The 17,673-nt window shown below is 41.7% G+C and overlaps 1 protein-coding gene across 4 annotated transcripts in view; it reads right to left on the reverse strand.

Moving 5' to 3' along the window:
- The window catches only part of MAP4K4 (mitogen-activated protein kinase kinase kinase kinase 4), a 197,958-nt gene that overhangs the window by 83,682 nt on the left and 96,603 nt on the right, over positions 1-17,673 (reverse strand). For all 4 annotated transcript variants that reach the window (XM_011969587.1, XM_011969586.1, XM_011969588.1 and 1 more), the window contains exon 2: positions 16,255-16,311. In XM_011969587.1, the coding sequence (XP_011824977.1) occupies positions 16,255-16,269 (15 nt within the window). In that variant the 5' untranslated portion in view covers positions 16,270-16,311. The remainder of the gene's footprint in view (positions 1-16,254; positions 16,312-17,673) is intronic.

Raw genomic sequence — 17,673 nt, forward strand, 5'->3', positions numbered from 1 at the left:
CGGGAGGCTGAGGCAGGAGAATGGCGTGAACCTGGGAGGCGGAGCTTGCAGTGAGCCGAGATCGTGCCACTGCACTCCAGCCTGGGTGACACAGCGCGAGACTCCGTCTCAAAAAAATAAAAAATAAAAAAAAAATAAAGACAATGACAAGTATCATTTAAGAAGCATCTATCAGGGAAAACATATTGATTAAACCACCATATGTATGGTGGTGATTAGCAACCACCTTTCAAGATCTTGTAAGCCAACAACAAAAAAAACACTAAGAGTAAAAAGTGCTTGTCTGTTCAGACAGACAGTATTATGAAGTTATTTACAGTGGCCTGTTCTTCAGTAATTTACAATCTAAAAGCCACATTGTCCAAAGTGTATGAACAGGAAAAAAACATCACTACATGCAAATAACATAGATACACACTATTTACAAGCTCAAAGTTGTAGAAGTGTACCATGAAGTGGCGACTAGAAAAAAGTTGCACGAAGTATGTAGTTGAGACTAAACAAGATTAAGGAATTCACCATCTGAATTATTCAGGAGAAATCTTTCTAAAATAAATAAATAAATACAAACTCATTTTTAAACTACATGCAGCCACACAGATAAACACGTTTGACTGGGGGGCTTTCCTTGAGTGAATGGCAGCCATAAGAAATAACTTTACTCCGCAAACACTGGAAATACACCAGAACGTCGGGGGGAGAGACTATAAGAAAATATTTTTCCACTTTCCAGTTTTCTAGATGAGTACATTATTTTACTGTTAGAGAAAAAAGTGTTTCCATCTTTTAAGAAATAACTTTATCTACATACATACACACACACATACACATAAAATGAAACTAAAAAAATATACATTAATGTTTTAACAGGAGTTAAGCCAAGGTGATGTAATTATGAGTGTAATTTTTTTCATCTTTTTACTTCTCTGTATTTTATCCCTGGAATAACTATATTTCATAGAAAGTAAAAATTAAGAAATATGATTTCAAAAGTCACTTAAATTTTTTGTTCCAGCAGTTTCACTGAGCTGTAATTTACAAATCATAAAATTCACCACTGTAGGTATACTAAATTGGGGGGTGGTGTAACAGGGGGAATACATTTTAATTTTCTTACCATCCTGATAAGCAGAAGTAACCAGTAAAGTCAAAGGGCCAAAAAAGCCTTGAACTTTTAAACTAGCATAAAGCAAAAAGTTAAGAAAACATTCACCATCCAGCATGAACTCACTTGAAGCAGCATGCATCTATGAATTCTGCTGTGTCAGAAACAGGAGCAGCCCACAGCCATGGGCTCTGTGGCTATAAGGAAGACGTAGGGTCCCTCACTTGCACAAAACTAGCCATTCCTCTGTGTAGGACCCTGGGCACAAGCTGCACAAAGGCAGCACTCACACCACAGAGCCCTCATCTTCAGTTATCCTGTTCTGCCAGCAAGGTAAGGAGCCATGGGCATTCTTCTCCCCATCCTCCTAATGGATAAAATAAAAACAAGGAAAACAACCAGAACTGATGGTCATTTGTAAGGCAATGGGCTTATCCTGAAGAAAACTTCCATTGCTGGGCTTTACTGTGAAGAAGTATCTTTGGTGATACAGTTTGGATATGTTTCCTGGCCCAAATCTCAGGTCAAATCGTAATTCCCAATGTTGGAGGTAGGGCCTGCTGGGAGGTAACTAGATCACGGAGTGGGTTTCTCATGAATGGTTTAGCACCATCCCTCTTGATACTGTCCTTGCGACAGTGAGTTCTCATGAGATCTGGTCATTTAAAGAGATCTGGTTGTTTAAAAAGTGTGGATAGCACTCCTTCCTTCCTTCCTTCCCTCCCTCCCTCCCTCCCTCCTTTCCTCCCTTCCTTCCTTCCCTCCCTCCCCCTCCCTCTCTCCTTCTCTCTCTTTCTCTCTCTCTCTCTCACTCCTGCTTCTACCATGTAAGATGCCTGCTCCCCTTTGCCTTCCGACATGACTGAAAGCTTCCTGAGGCCTCTCCAAAAGCAGAAGCCACTGTTTCCTGCACATCCTGCAGAACCCTGAGTCAATTAAACCTCTTTATAAATTACCCAATCTCAGGTATTTCTTTATAACAATGTGAGAAAGGACTGATACAGAAAAGCACCTTTGGTCATATGGGTTACCATCAGTCTAGAGACTGATGAGACAGAAATGGCACTTACCCTAACATCCCCCACCCCACCCTATTAACTCTGATTTCATTATAAAGCACTTTCTGTGAAGGTAGTCGGTTCCTCAAATCATGACACAGGAGTGCCATGTTGGGCTAAAATACGGGTGAGATGTCCAGGAACAGTGGCTCATGCCTATAATCTTAGCACCCTGGGAAGCCGAGGCAGGAGGACTACGTGAGCCCTTGAGCCCAGGAGTTTGAGACTACCCTGGGCAACATAGTGGGACCCTATCTCTAAAAAAATTTAAAAATAAAAAACTAGCCAGGTGTGGTGGCACGCACCTGTAGCCCCATCTACTCAAGAAGCTGAAGTAGGAGAACGGTTTGTGTCCAGGAGGTCCAGGCTGCAGTGAGCTGTGATCACACCACTGCACTCTAGCCTGGGTGACAAGAGTGAGACCCTGGTCTTGGAAAAAAGAAAAAGGAAAAAAAGAAAGGTAAAAGACAGACCCAAAAAAGGCTGCAGAGGCTATGAGCCAACAGTACTCCACATGTGCCCAACCACACAGAATCACCAGGGCCAGCCAGGCCCAGGCAGATGTGCTGCTTTAACCGTAGCTCCAAATTTTAATCTCCTCTATCTCAACGGCCTTCTTCCTCCTTTCCCTTGTGAACAAAAACATCTGCACAGTCACTTTCCAAATAAACAGTTTTCTTCTGCTTTCTAAACAACTGAAGGAGGAAAACATAACCGGGGAGTCTTCTTCAGTTCTAGCTTCAGGGGGAGAAAAATCCAGCACCTTCAGTAAGTGAACAAAAGCAAGTTCACCCAGCACGTTAAAAGTGAAACAGCTGAGGCAGGGCACAGTGGCTCAAGCCTGCAATCCCAGCACTTTGGGAGGCCAAGGCGGGCGGATCACGAGGTCAGGAGTTCGACACCATCCTGGCCAATATGATGAAACCTCATCTCTACTTTAAAAAAAAAAAAAAAAAATACAAAAATTAGCCGGGCGTGGTGGCGCATGCCTGTAGTCCCAGCTGCTAGGGAGGCTGAGGCAGAATTGCTTGAACCTGGGATGCGGAGCTTGCAGTGAGCCGAGATCGTGCCACTGCACTCCAGCCTGGGCGACAGAGCGAGATTCCGTCCCAAAAAGAAAAAAAAAGTGAAACAGCTGAAATGAAGGCATTCACTCTTTTCTTGTATAAACACCTTACCTCACTCATTCACGAAAGAAAGATCCCCAGGGGGCCTGGGGGGAAAATGACTCATCACCAGGAAATACCACCTAACTACAGATTACCTCAACCTAGCAGTTACTGCTGTTATTGTTGCTCTCCTAGGTATGACAAAATGTCATATCGAAGACCTTGCTTTTAAAACATCCTTCTCATTAAAATCAAGAATGAGTAGAACTGAAGCGATTTCTTTCTTCATCATCTGTAAGGGACAAGGTGGGGACAGGAGCAGGGTATAGTGGGTGGGGTGGGGCAAGAACGTAAGCTTGCTTGGAATTTTATTTATTTGGCTGTGTCTCCCTATCTTTAATCCACCCCAAACCTACACCACCCCCTAAGGGAGCAGGGGGAGGACATGCTGCAAGTGCAGCAAAGTCGGTAGGAAAGTAGACAGCCTCAGAAACAGGGTGAGACGGAAGCAGCAGTGAGTCCCAGGCCAGACAAGAATCCCAAAAAGTACCGCACAAATTCTTTGCAGAAGACCTGTAATAGTGGGGAAAGCTCTGTAAGCCAACAAAGATAGCAGAGAGTAAAGTTCCCAAGTCATCACACGCCAGCAACATGATCTACTCTTTCTCAGGACTCTTGCAATTAAGATAATACAATTTGAAGTCAGAAAAGTAGATATTTAACCATGCCCAAACTATGAGAAATACAGATGTGAATATTTTCCCTATAACCTGCATCCCAGCATCTCTTATCCATCACAGAATTTCCTAGACTAGGTAAATTCCTTTCTATCTCTGCAGCAATTCAATTCAGCACCTGCCACATAACAAGTATTACATCAACAGCAGGGATATATTCACTTGGAAGTTAGCGGGACACCACAGAATACTAAAAGCAATGAGAATAAATGAACTCTCCCTATAAGCAGCCACATGGGTGAACCTCACAAACACAATGCTAACTGAAAGAAGCCAGACACAGAGTACCACATGGTTCCATGTGTATCAAGAACAGACACAGGCAAAAGTAATACGCGCTGACAGAAGTCGGGACAGTGTCACCCTTCCATGGAACAGTTAGTGACTGCAAGGGGCCTATGAGGGCACTCCTGGGTACCCCAGAAGTGGCAAAGTTCTGTTTCTTGATCTAGGTGCCGGTCCATTGAAGGGTTATGTACAGTTTTTGGAAATTTACTGAGTTTATAATTTATGTACTTTTCTGTATGCATGCTTCACTTCAATAAAAAGGTGTATGTGTATACATACATATATATACACACATATATACATATGTGTGTGTGTATATATTTTGTTTTGTTTTGAGATGGAGTCTCACCCTGTCACCCAGACTGGAGTGCAACAGCACAATCTCAGCTCACTGCAAGCTCCGCCTCCGGGGTTCAAGCAATTCTCCTGCCTCAGCCTCCTGAGTAGCTGGGATTACAGGCACGCGCCATCACACCTGGCTAATTTTTGTATCTTTAGTAGAGACAGGGTTTCACCATGTTGGCCAGGCTGACCTCGTGATCCACCCACCTCGGCTTCCCAAGGTGCTGGGATTATAGGCGTGAGCCACCGCACCCGGCCCAAAATATAAAAATTTAAAAGCTACTGAGGGTTGTACATAGGAAGACACTTCTCCTGAACTCAGTGCTCATATAGACAAAGGCGCGTAAACACAGCTACCCTCGAGAACTGGTTTCCCAAGACCCGTCAGCCATGCTGCTACAGCACAGGTATATTAGGGGGTGAAAAAAAGTGTCTGGGAATGTCTAGACATAAAAGAAACACGGGTAAAAGAAAACTGGCAAAAGGTTCCTGTGCTCAGAGAAAAGCCCCCTGGACACGTTGGGGACTTCAGAGCCCCAAGGACACCATGATAACCATCAGATAACCAACAGATAGTGGCAGTCCCTTTTTAGAGGCAGGTTTCCATCCAGGCAGAATGTGCACTCAGACTTGGAGACCAATCAGCACCTGAGAGTACTAGGGAGAGGAGTCAGAAATAAAATTATTTCACCCCACCATGAAATCATTTTCACGGTTCTAAACATCACCTAAAACCTCTGACACATACTGAACTACATATAATGCCCAAGCTTCAATGGACAATTGTTTTGCAATTAAAACAAACTGTAAAACAAAATGCAAGCTCGGGAACAGGATCACAGCCAAAATATAATCTGGGTTCCCTGTTAGCGCACAGAGTTAAAAATCAAGGGAGAGAGCCTGACCTGTGGCACAGATGTTGCAGGCTAACGTGGAACAACAGAACAGAGGGGCTGTACTGTCAACGGCTGCTCATTCACCAGAAGGCAGCTTTCTAAGGGGATTTTCTGCCCTTGGAGCAGAGAGCCTGGCTTCCTGCAATGCTGAGGCCATTTACAGATTAACAGTGTGCTACAATGGCAAGTTCGGATGCTAAAAACCCAGCCCATCGACTAGCTGGCTCCCTAATCCCATTTTAGATCAAATCCACAGAAGTCAACTCTCCTTTCTGTAAGGTTAGTACAAAAGTCAGAACAACTAGGAGATAAAAATTTCTCACCAAAAATGTCTTTCCTTCTGTCAGGGTATTATGCTAATGGGAGTGAATGGGGGGTGGGGTCCGTTTCTCAATTAGAGCTTTTATTCTAAAAATGATTCCACTGTCATATAAATGTTTAAGATCCTGTGTATGTTGTTACTATAGATTTTCACGAGACGTTGACAGACTAATAAAACAAGCAATTCCAGAAAGCTTTATCATATGGACAGGTTAGTTTAGGCTAGAATTTATACCCCAGTCCTATGAAGAGAATGTAAACTGGAAAGCAGTTATTGGAACTAAATTCAGGAGGCAAAAACAAAAAGGGCAGGGGTGCTAAAGAGATCCTTTTAAGAGACTTCACCATTTTAAGTGTTTCAAAGGAATGGACGTAGGTTATCTAAAACCCTCTTTCCAATTGTATTGCTTCACCATTTTACCACATCTCAAAGGGCATGTCACTATATAATTAAAAGACAATCTAAACTGTGTAATCATCAAATAGTTTCATGGCCTGTGCACACAGACACACACAGACAGACAGACAGCAGACACACACACACACACCCCCCATCAACCAAGCATAGTAACTTACTTGAGTTTTGGGGTTTTACTTATAAAAAGAAGGGGAAGCACTGTTTATTCAACAGTATTTACTAAATGCCTGCTATATGCTAGGCAATGCATTTGCACATGGGATGAAACATCACTAAAAGAACTGGCCAGGCACAGTGGCTCACGCCTGTAATCCCTGCACTTTGGGAGGCTGAGGTGGGCGGATCACCTGAGGTCAGTAGTTCGAGACCAGCCTGGCCAACATGGTGAAATCCCGTCTCTACTAAAAATACAAAAATTAGCCGGGCATGGTGGTGGACGCCTGTAGTCCCAGCTACTCGGGAGGCTGAGGCTGAAGCTGAAGAATCACTTGAACCCAGGAGGCTGAAGTTGCAGTGAGCCAAGATCGTGCCATTGCACGCCAGCCTGGGTGACAAGAGGGAAACTCCAACTCAAAAAAAAAAAAAAAAAAAAGACAAAGATCCTTGTCACTATGTATGAAGCTTATATTCTTGGGGGATAGGCAGTCAGTGGCATGGTGGAGGCAATGAAACACATTAAGTAGTAGAATAAATAAGCCAGTTAGATATGGTGACATAGAACCGGGCAAGAGCTTCAGGAGTAGGAAGAGGTCATGTGCTGTGTCAAGGCATGAAGAAGGTGCGGGGGTGAGCTGGGCGGCCGTGAGGGAGTGGCATTCCAGGCACAGGGAACAAACAGTAAGTGACAGGTCTCTTGGCGGGATCAGGCGAGCAGGGTGGAGAAACAGTGAACAGGCCTCTGTGCTTGGAGTGACTGTGTAGAAGGAGGAGAGGAGGGCTGGGAGGCCAGTCAAGGAGGGCCCTGTCGTGTCAGCCACTGTAAGAACCCAGGCTTTTACTCTGAGCTAAGTAAGCAGCCTCTGAAATACTCTATTCTGACTTTGTTTCCCAAGCTTCACTCAGCTGCTACAGTGAGAAGTGGCTGGAAAACCACCATGGAGGCAGGAGGCTCGTGACAGGGGCTACGATAGAAATCTAAGCAACAGATGGTGGCAGCCAAAACCAGAGGGGCAGCCAAGGGTGGCAGCACAGAGGCTGTGGTGAGAAGGGTTAGATTTGTGTGTGTTTGTTCTTACAGACTCTCACAGACTATGAGGACCATCATTAAAACTTTGTATGATTTCAAAAATACTAACTAGTAGTTACTAACTTGTAGTCAATCTACCCACAATCTACCAAGATTATTCTAACACAAATGACACTGTTTGAAGGCAGAACCAATAGGATTTCCTGATAGATGAGCCAAGTGGTACAAGACAGAAAGCAAGCAGTTCACCCAGGATGCAAAACGTTTTTGGGCCTGAGCAATGAGAAGGGTGGAGTTGCCACCAACTGAGAAAAGGCAAGGCTCCAAGTGGAGCAACTTACGGGGGAAGAACAGGAACTCACATGAGACATGTGGAGTTTAGGTTATCGACATCCAAGTAGAGATGCTGAAGAGGCAGATGATATATCAACGCAGCACTCAGGAGAGGTGTCTGTTTAGTCCTAAGGCCTGACACCATCCCTAAAAAGGGCAGCTTGCAAGGTTGGCCTTCGGCTGGCATCTGGGATTTTGATCTGGGTAGGGTTTCTGCCACTCCCGGAACTGGCCAAGAGTGGCTCACTGTACCTAGAATGTGGTTTACGCCATACACCTATTTTCCTTTTGGAAGTCTGAAATTTTGGGTGCATGCTAGGCACAGGCTGCTTGTACAACCATCCCCAAATAAAAATTCAAGGCACTGAGTCTCTAGCAAGATTCCTTGGTAGACAATATTTCATACGTGCCATCACAGCTCTGTTGGAGGAATTAAGCAGGGCCTGTGTGACTGCACTGGGATAGGACTCTGGGAAGTCTGTGCCTGCATCCCTTCAGACTTCCTTCCACGTGCCTGTTCTCTTGCTGAATTTGCTCTAGATCCTATCATTGTGCTATAAATCACAGCGGAGAGTACACCTATGTGCTGGAATAGAAATTGAGGGTGGTCTTGGGGACCTCCAACACGACATTCTTTTCAATACATTTACTGGGAATGGAAGCAAGAATGGAAGCGTCAAGACAAAAAACAAAACCTTGCATGTATAGCCCAAAGCTGAAAGGAATAAAGAAAGAAGAAAGCAGCAGCAGCAGTAGCAGCGGTAGCTGGGGAAAGGAGATGGGATGGTGAAAGGACAGTATCCATTTTTTTTTTAAAAAAAAACCAGCAATTTAGATTATATAAAATGTGTTGGGTGATTTTTTTACTCAACCCTTTATTTTACTTAGAAAAAATGCCTTTGGTTCATAAAATGATGAAATTAAACTAAGAAACTGTGGATGTTCAATCTGCTTGAAGAATGCTCATTAATAATTACAAAGATCGTCCTTTCACAGCAAGTTTTAATTTACCAAGAAATCAAGAATAGTTACTCCTATAGCATCATTAATCTTTCTATTCCACTCCAGAGAGAACAGTGTTTTTAAGACTAACTGTTCACTACCTGTTTAAATAAATGAATTAGTGCAATTCCATGAACAGGATTAAAAACAAAAACAAAAAACCTACAAACCACGGCTTACATTTGCCATTTCCAATCCCAATGAACCAAAACTACATATGAACAAAGCAATTAGTGCTTAGTCATATTTCCAGTAAGAGTGAATATACTTTTCTCTATTCCTGTTTAATATTTAAAACTAGCCTACAAATGAGTAAATGTATGAGTAAAATACATGAGCACATAAATATTAATATAAAGGCTGTCTCTAATCTTTTAAAAGGGACACTATATATATTTTTTGCTACTGCTCAAAACACTTTTGGAAATTCTCCTTTAAAACTGCCTTTTGGCCAGGTGTGGTCCCTCACGCCTATAATTCCACCACTTTGGGAAGCCAAGGCAGGAGGACAGCCTGAGCCCAAGACTCTGAGACTAGCCTGGGAAACACAGGGAGACTGGGTCTCTACAAAAAATGTTAGTCCCAGCTACTCGGGAAGCTGAGGTGGGAAGATCTCTTGAGCCTGGGAAGTTAAGGCTACAGTGAGACGTGATCACACCCACTGCACTCCAGCCTGGGGGATGAAGCAAGATCCTGTCTCAAAATAATAATAATAATTATTATTATTATTATTAATTTTTTAAGGAGAAGAACAACAACAAGAACTGCCTTTTGGCTTGGGACATTCTTCAGAAAGAGCAAATATAAGCTAAGCACCACTCATGTGAACAAAGGGTGCTGTCATGAACCTAGAAGGGAATCCTAAAAGAGGATATGATCTAAAATGAACATGTGGCCACTGTTCTCTAGCTAACAATTAAAACAGTAGAAGAATCGGCAGGGATCGGTGGCTCACATCAGCAGTCCTAGCACTTTGGGAGGTAGGAAGACAGCTTGCGCCTAGGAGTTTGAGACCAGCCTGGGCAACACAGTTAGACTTCAGTCTCTACAAAAAAATTTTGAAAATTAGCTGGGCATGGTGTCACACATCTGTAGTCCCAGCTACTCAGGAGGCTGAGGTAGGAGGATCACTTGAGCCCAGGAAGTCCAGAATGCAGTGAACCCTGATGGTGCCACTGCCCTCCAGCCTGGGCAACAGAGTGAGGCCTATCTCAAAAAACAAACATCAAAAATGAAACAAAAAAAAAACCCACACACACATACACAACAGAGGAAGACAGTTCATAGGGCAAAGGTAGTTGTCAAAGGACCAAACAGGCTGTAACCACAGAGGGGCTGAAGAAGGAGCCTGCAGGGAACAAAGTCACGCAAAAAGGGTTGCCACAGGTGGAAGAAGGCAGGTGGAGAGTGGATCATTTGAACAAGTGGCTGAGGAGGGTATCGGGAGTGTTAAAAAGTCTTCAGCAAAAGTGGTATTTTAATGTATGTAATAACGAGAAGGTAACAGACATAATGCCCAACATCTTCCCATCCCCTAAGTAATATGACAGAATTACCATTCACGGATACTGTAGTCTTAACACTTAAGTCTGCTCTGACAAATCTGCCAAAAACAAATTTTAAAAAGGAGAAATGTGGTTAAGATCCATCTATCCTTTAAAGTTCAGATCAAATCAGCTCACTCAACGAGCTTACTTAAAAACCTGATGTTTGAAATGGTTATACTTTCACAAGTACAGTAAGCAGGGAATCAAAGACCCAGGTTCTAGTTCCTGCAGTGTCTAGCAATGTGCTCCTGAGCAAGAAGTATCAGCGTCTCTGAGCTGCAGTTCTTCACCCACAGACAGGAGGGAGTGGGCTCTTTCTTTCCTAAGGTTCCATTAAAGCAGGGGGTTTCAAACTTGAAGGTGCATTAGAATTTTGTGGAGGGCTCCAGTCCAGAGTTTCTGATGCAGTAATCTGGGATGGAACCAGAGGCTGCATTTCTAACAAGTTTTCAAGTACTCGCAGCAGCTGCTGGTCCAATAGCTACATTTTGAGAATCCCCTGCAGAAACACCATCCTATGCCCGAGTGGCTGAGAAAAAGGACCAAATGTTGGAAAGACCACGGGACAGGCCAGAAGACTGGATTGGATGCAGCTCTGCTACTCAGTGCTGACGAAATGCAGTCAAACATCATTCATTCCAAAGAGCACCGTTTCATCCCCAACTGACATAAAACACCACATAGTAAGTTTGCCTCTGTTCTCTGTGCATTAACCTAAGAAATGTTTGTCCTTGATTTATGCAAAGCAAAGGGCCAAAAAAACTTCAGAAAAATATTAAACTTCTCCTCTCCATGTCTATTTTAAGTAGTAATATTGTTATAATACTGAAATAATTTTATATTCACTGAACACAAAAATGTGTTTTTAAGTTCAGTATAATTTTTCAGTATAAGAGAAAAGACAACTATAAGATATACAAGATAGAAGAAATTAAGAAAAAAACTCTGGTTTTTGAAAAAGAAAAATGCATTTCTTAGCTCTGTCTACTCAAAGGGCCTAGAAGCAGTAATACCTCAGTAGCAATGAGTATACTTAGCATCCAGATATTAGTCTCTAAATACATTCCCCACTCAACTGAACTAAGGCTCCTCAGAGGAGAGGATTCCATGTCTTGGTAGGTGAGTTTCAAATATCTACCTTTCCCAGAAAAACAAAGAGGTACTCAAAAACTAATAGGGGCATGCCGAAAGGCTACAGACTCCACTGGGGGCCCACTGGGGTCATGTCAAAGGCTCTCACTGCCAAATATGGTACAACTTGATTATGTAATAACAGCTGTAATTGATGGAAACACATTAAACAAAACCACTCATGTCCACAGCAATATCCAGACAGAGAGAGAAGGGCAGGGGTAGTTAGGAAACTCTTCTATAGACTGTTGTTGACTAATAAACACAGAAGGAAGAACGTAAAATCATCATTTTGCAATAATAACTAACCTAAGCAAGAATCATTAAATGAATGCCAAAGCCATTGCTGAAAGGTTACTCATGAACAGAATATTCACACAGTGCCAAAGTATCACCCTGGAGACAGATTATTTGGGGAATGCAAAACTAATAATGCACCCTTGTGGTGGTGAACGCTGGCAGTCACCTCTTTAATCCAGCGACCCAACTTGGCTTCACTAACAATGGGAAGGCTATGAGTGAAGCAGGCTTCACCTAGAACAACGTACCCCCTGACCTGAGGCAATATGAAGTACCCAATACCACCACTGAGGTGTTCTTGCCAAAAAATATTTAATCTGCATCTAATCAAACCTCTCAACATAATTCCAGTTTACAGGAAATACAGGAGAGAAAGGAACAAGTTAAAGCGTAACATAAGGAAACTATCAAATCCAGAATAGAAGATATTTTACAAAACAATTTGGTTGAATTCTTACAAAAGTCAATTTTCTTTTATAAAAAAAATAAAAATGGAGGCAGGAAGGCAAAGAGTAACTTACTAGCCTAAAAATAAGTTAAGCGATAAGATAACTAAGTATAGTGCATAAACCTGGACTATGATTCAAAAAGAGTTATAAAAACATTCTTGGCACAATCAAAGATATATGAATGTAGATTGAACATTAGATGCAATTTTATGATATGCAGAAGACTGTCTTTAAGACAAGCACGCTCAAGTAATTTCAGGTGAAGCATCACAGTGATAGCTGTAATTATTTTCAAAAACAATACACACACACATGAACAAAATGTTAACAAATGTTGAATATAAGTGAAGAGTTGAGAGTGTTCATTCTTTCAACAGTTCTGGATATATGAACTTTTTCATAATAAAAAGTTGGGGGACACTATTAAAATGCAAAATAAAATTCTGTTCTCAGAGACAAACCTCACTCAAAGAGTTTATGAACTCCAGGTTGAGAATCACTGGTAAAAGCAATCATTTACCATGCTTTATTTTGTATGTGTACTTAAGCTATAATACTGTATTACAGTTATGCAAGATTTCATCACGGGAAAACTGAATGAAGGGTACATGAGACCTCCCTATACAATTTTCTGCAAATCCTCTGAATCTATCATTATTTAAAACAAACAAACAACAACAAAAAAACACATTACAGATCTGCTGTCCTAATATCATCCACTTTGAGCACATCCTTAATCTGTTCCTTAAGCCCTTCCCAAAACCAATCAGATAAAAGACATGCTTTCCTTAAAAAGAGCCTTTCAAAATCCTAAGGATAGTCAATTCTTAATACAGCTAAAGTACTCACACACCAAATTTGAAAAGAACTTGACATCTCTTGCAAATAAATGCCTCCCCACTTCCAGGCCCCTTGGTTTCCTCCATAGTCCCTTGTCACCTCACCCCAGGATGAAATCTGAATTCTCAGCTGGTCTTGTTTTCCAGATTCACACAATCAAGTAAAGCCAGTGAAGTGGGCCCCCATCTTTGCACTGTCTGCAGCCAGCTCCAGAGCTAGATTCATTCAGCCTGCCAACAGCTGACAGCTCAGGAGAAACGTAGCCACACCATTCAACTTCCCACACCTGCTGCAATTCTTGCCTTCTGGGCCTGAGGAGTAACTAGTAGCCTGGTAACTGCCTCTCACTTTCATCTAAAGAGTCAGAACAAATCTGTGATTTTTCCCAAAAACAGGTATTTGCACTTTTTTGCTCCTGAGATGAAACTAAGTGGAGGTAAAAAACCATGAAGAGTCCTGTTCTCATCAAGAGAACCCGCTCCAACAGCCCCTCCTGCTGGAGCTGGAACCAGAAGCACATGCTGCAAAATCTCTCTCACTCAGCCTGCTCCCCACTTGCTCCCAGGTCCCAGCCAGGCCAGTGCCTACAACTACACAAGAGGAGCTTTGACATGCAGGCTTGGCAAGGGCATGTTTTCCAGGCTGACTGCTATACATGGCCCTCTATCCATAAACAACACTTATATGGGCAATGACTGTGCTCCATGCTATAGAAAAGGTCACTGCATGAAAACAGCACACAAGAAACATTACTGAGTGGACAATATGGTAAATGGTTGATTGGGTTTGTATAATACTTATTTGAGGACTCGCCATCTGGTTTTCATTTTACCTGAATACATGGGTTTTGCAATAATTACTTTTAAAGGAGTCCCAAAAATACTTACATTATGCATGTGTCCAACATTGCCTGATTTTTCAGGCAAGAAAATACCGCTGTATCCCACTCAACAAGTGGGATACAAAAGCATCCATTACATATGAGTATGTATTTTATAGTTATGTTCACAGAGACATGATTGAAAGGAAATACACCAAAGCAGTAACAAGAACTATTATAAGGTAGCAGAGGGCCAGGGGCGCTGGCTCACACCTGTAATCCCTGCACTTTGGGAGGCCGAGGCCAGTAGATTGCTTGAGGTCAGGAGTTCAAGACCAGTCTGGCCAACACGGTGAAACCCCATCTTACTAAAATACAAAAATTAGCTGGACATGGTGGTGGGAGTCTGTAATCCCAGCTACTATGGAGGCCGAGGCAGGAGAACTGCTTGAACCCAGGAGGTAGAGGTTGCAAGGAGCAGAGATCGTACCACTGCACTCCAGCCTGGGTGACAGAGGGAGACTCCATTTCAAAAAAAATAATAATAATAATAATAATAATGTGGCAGAAGTATAAGGATTTAACTTTTTCTTTATATTTTCCTATACTTTATACTTTTTTTTTTACAGTGATCATGTATTGCACACTTATAATCACAGCCAGGATTAGGTGAAGAAGATCCCTACAGAGAAAGCAAACCCCATGTAGATTCCATTGGAGATGTGAAAGAGGACATATCCTGACCAGCCACAACAGCAGTGTCAGGGGAAGCAGCACAGGTTGCATGACACTGCAAGGGTGAAGTCTCAGTTCATAAAATTCCAAAAGATTACATTTAAAATTGTACCTACAAGTCTGCCAGTAAACAAGTCAAAAAGTGTGTTAATAAATAATGGAAAGACCATATTTTCCAGCAACACCACTCCCAACACAGCACTGGCAAGATGCACAGCATTCTGAATGGAGACTTTGGTAGGAAGGTGGTATTGGTCATTCCATTCACAGAGAAGGTCCTTCATAAATAGCTCAACTACTGTATTCAAAATAAAATAAGCAAGAAGTTACGGTTCCTTCGCCACTCTTTAAAAACATCTTTAAAAAATATTTAACTGGAAAGCATCCAATTTCCCACTGAGCTGTACACCAAGATAGGATCACTGTAATACAACAGAATAGTCTACATCAGAGTATGTCAAGGAGAATCTTTTGGCCATTCAACTAAGCAATGGTACATTTTCATTTTAAAGTATCCATTATTCTCTTTAACAGAGAAAAGAGAGTGGTCACCTCATAAAATGTCACATCTTCAAATATTTATGAAAGGCTCTATCAGTTGTCTTGTGGTCCAGGGACAACAGTGTTTTCCAATTCTTACTGACAAATACCCATTCTGAAGATGACCATGTTGTCAGAGACCAAGCAGAGAGCAAGGCAAAGAAGGAGATTTCACTCTCTAGATAGCACACTGCAGATTGGTTAGCCATTATCTCCCTCGACTGACCCCAGACTTGGGGAAAGTATGGCTGGATTTAAAGTTATCCCAAATCTCCAATGCTACTGGTGAACTCTTTCTAGAATCTGTGAAATATGATGTTGAATCCTACTCATAATTAGGCAAGTTAGAGGTAAACATAAGCATGAAGCAAAATTTCAGATAAAAATACTTTAAAATGAAATGGATTTAGTTCATTATAATCTATTACTATTTTTAAAGAATTTAAATATGGGCTCATGCTTATATTACAAGCACACATATGGGCACACGTACACTTACTTGTTGTCTCGGTCACGTTCTCCTCTTTCCCATCTAAAGCTGCACAGTAAATCCTCATGCGACCATTTCAAGAACTATTTTTTGCTACTAAATTTTGCCAACAATCTGCTCAGCATTCTAGCAGATGTTTCTGTTTTCCAACCTCTGGGAACTTGGCTGGGTCTGTTTTCCTCCCCCATGTTAAAAATAAAAGAAATGGCACAAATGTGGCCTAATACCCTAGAGAAGCTTTCCTCCACTCGAAACCCTCAATCTCCCTATTCATGTGACCTCCATGATCCCTTTTCAAATTTTTTCTTTTCCATTAGAGAAGATGTTTCCAATTATGGCCCATTACGTTGCCAAGGATGACATCACTCAGATGTGTGTGTGCACTGCGTGTGTTTTGAGAAAATGCTACTGCCTTTTAGTTACTTGGAGACCGTGTACTACAATTTAGGCCAACTAATCCACTGGACCTATGAACCCACAATGTCACAGGAGGGCAATGTGCTCAAGTGATCAGATTTTCCAAACAGAGTAAATGCTCTATGTTGTTGGGGGAATCTTTGTCTTCCATCTAACAATTTATTTAAAAAGGTGTGTGACTCAATCTTACCTCAGTGACATCCATAACTTTGATGGCTGCCAACTGACCCGTTTTAACATGTCGACCCTGAAAAACAGAAAAAAAAGATCAATGAGCACCAATGTTTTTGCACAATCATTAGAACAAAATGGCTGAAGTTTCCAACAAATCGTATTTCATCTATACTTATCTCTTACTAACCAACAGTGATGACAAAATAGTCCTGTGCTCTCCAATATAACAATATAGTTTATAATGAACCACACTTAAGCAAGACAATTCCTTGAACAAATGAGTTTTTGATAAAGCATCAATTACTTATTTCCTTCACAGGTTTAATTTACATAACACTATCTAGAAGAAACTTTTTTTTTCTAGAAATCACACTGGCCATCCTTTCCTTCTTAACTTGCTACAGGAAAAAAAAAATGACCCCCAAAAAACCCTCTAGACATTTTATCGTCAAAAATGGAAAACTGTAATTTTTCCCTGTGTATTCCCAATACCCATTACTTTATTTCACAAGAATTATACTGAAAGTCTTCTTTGAAGCTCTCCTGCAGTCCCAATGTGGGGACTGCAAGAAAGAAACAAGCTAAAGCATAACATGAGGAAACTATCAAACAAATTCACTTTTTAAAATTCTTTCCCTCCTCCCACCAATTTCTTTACATACTTCTTTACAATTCTGGGATTTTTTTTTTTTTTAAGTGTATAAAGAAATTGGGGGGTAGGAGGGAGATAGGTTTCTTACAGGTGTATTATAATGCCTCACCTAGAATCTAAAATTCTGTAATCCATTTGTATCACTAGATATCAGTCATACTTGGTATCATTCTCCTTTCACCCAGATGAGGAGTACTGGGTTGAATTACTGTCAGTCTTGTTACTCTCTACTCACTCTTTGCAATGCCCTGCTGGTCATTTCTCAGGCCAGTAGCAAAGAGCATCCAGATATGCTGAGCACGATCTACTTAAGGACTTTGTGAGAAATAGTCCTTCTGCAACAGATGTAAAACAGAAAGAACATCCCTGTATTTTCCAACAGCCTGTCTCCCTTGTATTCTCATGATTTAAAGAGTTGTGAACTTTAAAACTTCACATCTGAGAAGGAGAGTGTGTGCAGGAACTCAAGTTACAACTTGGACCAAGCAATTCTGTGAAAATGACACTGTATTACAACTATGACACTGAGTAACTGCACCTGGGCAAGACACTGCTTGGTGTGCCTCAGGCTCCTATCTGTGTAAGTGAGATCACAGTGGTACCCACTTCATACGGCTGCTGTGTACAACAAATGGAGCACAAAGAACATTATGTGGCACATGGTCAGAGGTCAAGCACAACCCTGGAACCTTGTTTCCCTAAATTAATGATAGTTCCTACAGTTGACTGTGACTGTCAACACAACCTGAAACCAAATGATGGTTTTCTTGAACCCAAGGAGAA

Source organism: Mandrillus leucophaeus, unplaced genomic scaffold (genome assembly GCF_000951045.1).
Source record: "Mandrillus leucophaeus isolate KB7577 unplaced genomic scaffold, Mleu.le_1.0 Scaffold9, whole genome shotgun sequence".
Lineage (NCBI taxonomy): Eukaryota > Metazoa > Chordata > Mammalia > Primates > Cercopithecidae > Mandrillus > Mandrillus leucophaeus.